Consider the following 9,041-nt stretch of genomic DNA (forward strand, 5'->3'; position numbering starts at 1 on the left):
ACCCAATGCGGTCGCAGGACACCGGATGGTTTACAACCAAAAAAAAAAAAAAAACCCCCTAAACTAATTTCTCTCTTTTAACGTTTAACGAACTTTGGATCTCGCGGGAAAATCCCTCCAACGTGGCGACCTACAATTGGCTACTCTACGTGTTTGATTAAAGTCCGATTCTAATTTTGAGTTCTTGTGAGATTTGACGAAAGAACTCATGTTAAGTATGTCTTAGGCTTTAATATAGATACGGAATCCTAGTCCTTGAATGCTGCGGCCGGCAAGCAAAAGCAACGTGTTTCATCATCATTGGCTCGACCACTATAGCAAAGGACAAAGGATACAAACACTATAAATAGCTCGCCCCTTCAAGCTCTTTTCGCTCCACTTGAAAACAGAGAAAGCAGAGGAAACGCTTCATAAAAGCAGCCAAAAAACAAATCCAGAAAGAAAGCACGCGCAAAAGCAAGCAAAACAATGAAGATCAAGAACAAAGAATTAGCTATCTTTTTTCTCTTTGCTTTACGTAAGTACTTTCCTCTTTCTGTTCTGCTAGAAGAAACCTTTATCATCGTATTTGGTTTTGTTTATGCTCTGTGCTTTTGGCCGAATTTCACTTTTTTTTTTTGTTTTTTCAGATTTCTCGTCAGGTTTAGCTGCAGCGGATGATACTACAACGAAGCTAAGGACGGTGATTGGCATTGATCTAGGGACTACGTATTCGTGTGTGGGTGTATACAGAAACGATCATGTAGAGATTATAGCGAACGACCAAGGCAACAGAATCACCCCGTCATGGGTTGCATTCACTGATAGTGAACGTCTGATTGGGGAAGCCGCCAAAAATCAAGCGGCCCTCAACCCAGAGCGTACGATCTTTGATGTTAAGCGCCTCATCGGGGGAAAGTAAGCAGTCACACTCCCTGTTTTAGTTTACGATAGTTTATTGTTGGTGTGTGTTTGGAGGCGATTTTGTGCTTGTCTGGTAATAGAGTTAAAGCTGTTTTAAGTAATTCCCTAAAAAATCACTTTTAAACTCGCTTGTTTGCTTTTGATGCTGTAGGTTTGATGATCCTGAGGTGCAAAGAGATATAAAGTTCTTGCCTTATAAGGTTGTGAACAAAGATGGCAAGCCTTATATTCAAGTGAAAGTGAAAGGAGAGACCAAGGTCTTTAGCCCTGAGGAGATCGGTGCTATGGTGCTTCAAAAGATGAAGGAAACAGCTGAGGCATTCTTGGGGAAGAAAATTAAAGACGCTGTCGTTACCGTTCCAGGTACATATACATATTACCGTTCTTGTTCTGTACTGTTTGCATATCTTGTATTGTAGTCTAATGGGTGTCTTTTTGGTTGTTGATTTTAGCTTATTTCAATGACGCGCAAAGGCAGGCAACGAAGGATGCAGGGGTCATAGCCGGGCTGAATGTGGCTCGGATAATCAATGAGCCCACAGCCGCGGCTATTGCCTATGGTCTCGACAAGAAAGAGGGAGAGAAGAACATTTTGGTCTATGATCTCGGTGGTGGTACATTTGATGTTAGTATCTTGAATATTGACGATGGTGTGTTTGAGGTTCGTGCCACTCGCGGAGACACTCACTTGGGAGGAGAGGACTTCGATCACAGAGTCATGGACTATTTCATTAAGTTGATTAAGAAAAAGTACAGCAGAGATATAAGCAATGATAACAAGGCTCTTGGGAAGCTTCGAAGGGAATGTGAGAGGGCCAAGAGAGCTCTGAGCAGCCAGCACCAAGTCAGAGTGGAGATGGAGTCACTCTTTGACGGTGTTGATTTCTCGGAGCCATTGACAAGAGCAAGATTTGAAGAGTTGAACGTGGACTTGTTTAAGAAGACAATGGGGCCTGTAAAGAAGGCATTGGAAGATGCTCGATTGAAGAAAACTGAAATTGATGAGATTGTACTAGTCGGAGGAAGTACTCGTATCCCCAAGATTCAGCAATTGTTGAAGGACTTGTTTGATGGGAAGGAGCCTAACAAGGGAGTCAATCCAGATGAAGCTGTTGCATATGGCGCAACAGTTCAAGGTGGGATTCTTAGCGGCGAAGGGGGTAAAGGTAATAAAAAGCTTTTTGTTATTACAATCACTCTCTTTTTGTTAGCAAAGTATAAAAAGCTTTTTGTTTGTTACAGACCTGCTTTTGCTAGATGCGACCTCCCTGAGTCTTGGTATTGAAACTGTGGGTGGTGTTATGACCACGCTGATTCCCCGGAACACTGGTATCCCCACTAAGAAATCTCAGGTTTTTTCCACTTACCAAGACCAGCAAAGCACCGTGACAATTTAAGGTATAACAAGTGATGTGCATGATTACATGCGTGGCTAAACTGATGCTGCACAGTCATTCTTTCTACTTTTGGACTAACATAAAAATTAAAATTCAGGTGTACGAAGGTGAAAGAAGCTTGACAAAGGATTGTCACGAGCTTGGACGATTCGATCTATCTGGCATTCCACCTGCTCCAAGGTAAGTTACATTTCAATATATGCATTCGATTGGTTGAAGATTGATCTGGATACTTAACATGTTCTAAATGTTGTTACAGGGGAGTTCCTCAAATTCAGGTCACATTTGATGTTGATGCCAATGGTATCCTACATGTGACAGCTGAAGACAAGGCAGCGAAGAACGAGCAATCCATCACCATAACCAATGATAAGGGCCGTTTCAGCGAGGAAGAGATTCAGAGGATGGTGAAGGTGGCTGAGGAATACGCGGAGGAGGATAAGAATGCGAGGGAGAGGATTGATTCCAGGAACAAATTGGAAAGTTACATCTACAACATGAGGAGCACCATCAACGAAAAAGATAGTAATAAGCTGGCTGACAAGATCGATTCTGATGATAAGGAGAAGATCGAGAGCACACTGACGGAAGCTCTTGAATGGTTGGATGACAATCAGAATGCCGAGAAGGATGATTTTGATGAGAAGCTGAAGGAGGTGGAAGCTGTATGCAATCCTGTGATCAAAGAGGTTTATGAGAAGAGTGGGGGGAGTTCGTCACCTGCTGATTATTCAGAAGATGAAGAACCAGATGATGAGCAGTAAAAACCTTGGGGATTCAATTTTCTTTTGTTGCCTTTTTATTTTTTTATTTTTTGTTTATTTTGCCATGTTGTCAACTAATTTCCCAGAGATACCATAAATGTTATTCTAATAGTTACCATCAATTTTCCTGAAATGACTTTTAATTTTTTTTTTTTTTTGGTTTAAACCATTCGATTTCCGGCAACCGCATTGGGTCCCGACTAATTCGGATTCGGAGTGTAGTCACAGTTAAGGCTCTTTACCCCTCTCAAATGGTGTGTTTAGTAAGGATCGAACCCGAGAGCTCTTCTCACTTACCCAGCCTGCGCCGCCAACTGAGCCACAACCGTTTGGTAGACTTTTAATTTTTTAAATCTATTTGTGATTGTATTGATTTCTTATATTTACAACTTACAAGCACATACCAATATTGAACCAAAATCTTATTAAGAATTCTGATGCCTTCACAAAAAAAAAAAAAAAAAAAGATACAGAAGCAAGTTAAATAAGCAAAAGCAAAAGTAGACAGAGACTAGCTAATAAATTACAGCAGCTAATGAATAATCTTCAAGCATTAAAGAAGTCGATAAGCATGGAAACTGAAGCTTCAGAGTGAGGCAACATAAGTGAATGAGATTTCATTGCTTGTATGAAAGCAGAGACTTTCCCAGCGTCAAGAAAGTTATTGCTGTGTTCTTTAGCTTCAACGGCCTGGCTGCTGCTGCTACTACTGCTGCTTGATTCAACAACATTAATAATATTGTGGTGGCTGGAGCCATTATCATTTCCCCAAATGGTTACACCCTTTTCACGCAGCTTGGCTAACTCACTTGTCCATATATCCACAAGTGCAGACATTATTGTTGCTAATTCAATTTTGAAGAAGATATCTTGAGTTAATGTCTTTGATTGTAAGATGTTTTGAGATATCAAGATTTTGATGGCTGAATGGGGTTTATAAAGGCTATGATCAATTGTTGGTTTTGTTTCCATTTTCAACGGCGCACAAATTTTGTTGTATAGAGCGATCAAGTTCACACGTCTCTTTTCTGTGGGCATTAGCCTTTAAGATGAAGTAATTTAAATTTATCATTTTCGACGGGGACATGGGCATGCCTCAATACCGCCGCAAAGTTAGTGGTATGTCTCAATTTTAAAATTGTATAATAATTTCAAGATAATCAAAGTGGCTAAAACCAATATCCATTACTCTCTTAAATCCTATGTGGGTTACAAAATTCACTCCATTTTCTTTTAATATAATTGTTAGCGAAAATATTTCAAAAGGTTTCTTAGACTATTACATGATGGGCGCCCAAAATCAATTTCAAGTTTTGCCAACAGAGTGAGACTTTTGATACCTTTTGAAATCCTTATAAAACCCTTTTATTAAGACCTTATTTAGTATTGAGATGTTATATTTTTTAAACTATAATTATTGTGAAAAAAAATTATAACTGAAAAATAAAAGTTAACATTGTATTGTAAATATGATATACAAGTGGTGAATCAAATCAATTTTGTTTTTAAAACACAACAGTAAGTGCTGTAATGTTTAAGCTATTGCCCCCAATCTCTAGACCAAATAAGGCCCAAGTGTATTTTATTAACGTTACACAGGTAACTCACTCATAAATATACCCAATTTTATTCTACAAATATCTTTCATTCTTATGTCAACCGGTGAAAATGATTCTGATTCTCTCTCCATCCACGTAATATTTTCAAAAATAGTCATAAATAATCAATCCTCACTTATACTATATTTGAACCAATTGAAATTGTGAGGCCCTCCTTTCCTTGCATAATCTGATTTTTGGCATCTCATCTACCTAAGTCTTTTTTTTTTTCTTTTTTTTATCCTTTTTCCTTTGATCAACGGAAATCTTAAAAAAAGAAAAATGGACGTTAACTGTTTTGTAATGCCATTTTCGAGGGTAAAAATGTCAATATATCTAGAACTTGAACTTTAAGATTACGTTTGGCACACAAGATTGGATTAGACTAATTATTAAGATTGGACTGGATTAGATTTAATTGAAATAAATTGGATTATATAATATTATCTTATGTTTGGTACAATATTGGATTGGACTATATTAAACTATTTTTGAATGAAATTAAATAGCCTTTAATTTGACATTTAAAAATAAATATGAACTATTTTTGAATATTTAATAATAAAATAATTATTAATATTAATTTAAAGGACAATTAATTAAGATTAAATATGCAGAAAATTAGTTATTGGGTAATCATAATTTTAATAAGCAAATATAAATTAGATTACGTTAAATTAAATTAAAAATTATTTAAACATTTGATTTAATTTTATTAAATATTTTAAATATATTTTATTTTATCAAAAAGTTAGCAAATTATATAAAAGCAACCAATTACTAGTATTATTAATTTTCATGATTAATTTTAACATAGTGACTATTAAATTAAATACTCATTAGATATTCAACTAATAATTAATTAAATAAACAATTATTTTTAAGTTAATTCTAACTAAATCCATGTTTTTATTAGGATTGTTAATTCCATGATTTTAAGAATAAATTCAAATTTAGTCACATAATCTAATCTAAAGTGGAGCTTACCAAACATAATATAAGTAACTAATTCTAAAATTAATTCAATCCTATATTTAATCATAGCTCCCAAACAAAACCTAAAAGGATTGTAGAGGGGTGCTAATAGCAGCTCTCTTACCTAAAATGAATTAGGCCCAATGGTTTCTCTCATCCAAGATCTTGTATTTACTATTATTATTAAAAAGGCCTGGAAACCTTACTCGTGACAACTCTGTCACAAAATTAACTTCTGCCAGGTCTGACCTAATTTGTTTTCTATTGATCATTCAGTGCACAAATAATCGAACACATGTCTAATGTTGGTGCGCAAAGTGCAATGGGAGCTAATGAAATTTTTTGAGCGGTTTTTTTTTTTAATATTCTTTTATTGGGATAACTATTTTTATTTATTATTGTTGCATTTGTGAACATTTCTTTATTTTTTTTCTTATAAGTTATGTGCTCTACAATTAGGGATGGCAATGGGGAGGGGAGGGGAGGGGAGGGGACCAATCTCTCTGTACCCATCCCCAATATTTTACATATGTCCCCGTCTCCGTCCCCGTCATAATTACTTGAGAGAATCTCTATCCCTCCCCGAATAATAACAGGGGATCCTCGATCCCCGAATAACTAATATATTTTTTGTTTTCAATTTTGAGTTAATCATATTAAAATAAAAAATTCAAATAAAAGTAAAGTTTGAAATATATCTTACATTAATATCCATTACAAAAGTCACATACATTAAATTAGTAAGTAACGCAACATGAAAGGGATACAAACTTCTTTTATAAACTATTATGAATAAATTAATAGTCTAATACAAAATTGTTACAAATAAAATCGAATTTAGATTCAAAATTAACTTTTTCAATGGTGGCGTGAGCACTTTATAAATGTGGACTAGTCCCTTTACAGCACAATAGTTAAGTCGGAGCAAATCAAGAGCAAATATTAGATTAAATTAGATTATATTAGATTAGATTAGATACTAAAATTGTGATTCGCTGTAGGCAATTATAACATCTAAAAATAAATAAAAAATAGATTTAAGTTTAAAACATTTAATTAATATTAAAATTAAAACAAACTTTTTGGGCTAATAGAATTTACCCGGTTTTTTTAATGTGCTAAATAAAAATTTAGGACTTTAATTAGTTAATTAGGCCTAAAAGTTTAATAATATAAATATTTTGATAGTTGTTATTTTTACCAATATTTATAATTTTACAATTCAAATTTTATTATTTATTTACTAGTAATTTTAAAAAATAAAAATAAAATTTGAAATTAAAATGGGGAAATGGGTAGGGGATGGGGATTCTACCTCATCCCCGTCCCCTCCCCGAATAAGAAATTGAGTAAAAAAATTTCTCTGTCCCTTTCTCGAATAAGAAATTTGGTATGAAATTATCCTCATACTCTCCCCGAATAGGGAAAATCCCCGAAGGTACCCGTCCCCGTGGCGATTTTTGTCATCCCTATCTACAATCCCGTTTTATTTCATATGACACGTGTTAATTAAAATTTCTCCCTAGGTAGAGTTCAGATTTTGGTTTAGTTAATGTTTTCAATTAAAACCATTAATGATAAAAATCTTATGATTCAATGAGAAAAAAAAAAATACTGCCTGTATATGTATCTTCACATATTTGTGAGCTTATAAAAATCTCTTTAATGTGATATTACTTTTAATTTCCATGTACATGCAATCTTGCTATCATGCAAATCAAATTTTCTAGATTAAAGTTTATTCACATCAGTGACAAAAAATTAACTCTATGATTTAATTTCCCCATTACCATGATGTTTATCTGCGCCATTATTATTGATTTTTTCCCTTTCTATCAGATTATTATTACTTTACAAATTCTTTAAAATTCGGATGAACATTTTTCTCCAGGGAAAAATTTGTTCACTAGCAAATGGTAAAATTTGATCCAATTCATGGTTTAGCTTGCTTTATTGCCGATTAATTATGTGATTTCAGTTGTCTCAATTTTTTTTTTCCTCCATTGAAACTCGATTGCAGGAACCGGATGAAATCAATGATATTGAATTGGCCACACAGCTTTATCTTCTTGATCTCAATGTAAAGGGAAAAGGGCATGGTGAAGTTGCTAACTGATCACTATTCTTTTTGGCAAATGAAAACATTAGCTAATTAATTAATTAATTAATCATTATATATATATGCAGTTGCAGATGAAGATGAAGAACTTGCTGGAGCTATTAAAGAAAGCCTCAAATCTTCTTCAAATTCAAAACACAGAGTGAGTTATCGGAAAATCAAGTTAAAATTTCTTATAAATTGAAGATTTTTTCACAACTAATTATTAACGAAAAGTTAATTTTACTTGAAATTTTTTAATATATGACTTCACATTAATTGATTATTCCAGGTCTTGGTTCACGTCTAGAGGAAGCTCGACTACAATAGATTGTGATATTTGCACTAAGGAGATAAGTATAGAGTATATAACATGTTAAATGGAGGGGAAAATGACCTGAAGACTCTCAAATTTTAAAAATAAATACATAAATAAACTCTCTCAAATTTGGTCACAGTAGTTGATGCTACGCATGATCCTTGTCCATTCACATTTTGCGAAACCAATCATGCCATCATGTAAATTTTAAAAAACATAATATGTTGGATATCCCAAACAAATGAAAAATATTTAACAATGATTTTTATGTGTCCATTTCAGAAATATTAGAAATCTAATTGTGCATTTGGGCCAGACTTGGGGGGTCTAAGTGTCATTTTTCTTAAATTAATTAGCCTCGGTTCAAATTTCGTTAGTACAGAAATATTATTACATTTTCAAACAGTTATAACCAAGTATGAATCATTGTAACCCTGAGTTTTGGAATCAGCATTTTTGCTACAAACCATTTCAGTGATGGGACTTCAGTTTGCTGTTGATGCGTTAGATCGAAGGTATATGTATATATAAAAACAAGTTTTTACTGAATTATAATTAATGTAATTTACGGTCCTTCGAAAACATGCATGAACGAGTAACATGATAGTAGGATCCACTTGATTTTTGCATTGTTTTAAGTTAACTGTAAGTTAAATTAATTGTAACTTAGCAAGATTTATAAAAAAAATATATATCTACTCTTCAAAAATTAAAAAGTTTTGTTTTTGACTTCATATTTAAAGCAAAATCTATACAATAAAATCTAAGATTCGAATCTTATTCACACCAGAGTTAATTTTAACAAAAATAAAATTTTCTACTTTGTGTAGCGATTGAACTTAAAATATTTTGATCTCAACGGTAGTCGAGCAATCTGTCCTGATTGTTATTCTACATCGATCAAATACACACAACAAATTGAACCTCTTCTAAATAATGTGCTGCAATTTTTCAGAAAAAAAAAAAAGGCATGGAAATTGAGGAGCA

General features: G+C 33.7%; 1 protein-coding gene across 1 annotated transcript; it reads left to right on the plus strand.

Moving 5' to 3' along the window:
• The first annotated feature begins 391 nt into the window (after window positions 1–391).
• LOC102629863 (luminal-binding protein 5-like) lies at window positions 392–3,372 on the plus strand. The gene is made up of 7 exons (XM_052431976.1): window positions 392–517; window positions 630–897; window positions 1,055–1,266; window positions 1,356–2,069; window positions 2,146–2,293; window positions 2,391–2,480; window positions 2,560–3,372. The coding sequence occupies exons 1-7, from the start codon at window positions 469–471 to the stop codon at window positions 3,062–3,064; spliced, it is 1,986 nt and encodes a 661-aa protein (XP_052287936.1). The 5' UTR covers window positions 392–468; the 3' UTR covers window positions 3,065–3,372.
• The last annotated feature ends 5,669 nt before the right edge of the window (window positions 3,373–9,041 follow it).

Source organism: Citrus sinensis, chromosome 8, assembly GCF_022201045.2.
Source record: "Citrus sinensis cultivar Valencia sweet orange chromosome 8, DVS_A1.0, whole genome shotgun sequence".
Classification (NCBI taxonomy): Eukaryota; Viridiplantae; Streptophyta; class Magnoliopsida; order Sapindales; family Rutaceae; genus Citrus; species Citrus sinensis.

Excerpts from the sequence above, each read along its gene's own strand:
- LOC102629863 (XM_052431976.1), top strand. The coding sequence starts at position 469 with ATGAAGATCAAGAACAAAGAATTAGCTATCTTTTTTCTCTTTGCTTTA. Across the intron at positions 518-629 it reads CTTTTTTCTCTTTGCTTTAC|ATTTCTCGTCAGGTTTAGCT; the intron begins GTAAGTACTTTC and ends TTGTTTTTTCAG. Across the intron at positions 898-1,054 it reads AAGCGCCTCATCGGGGGAAA|GTTTGATGATCCTGAGGTGC; the intron begins GTAAGCAGTCAC and ends TTGATGCTGTAG.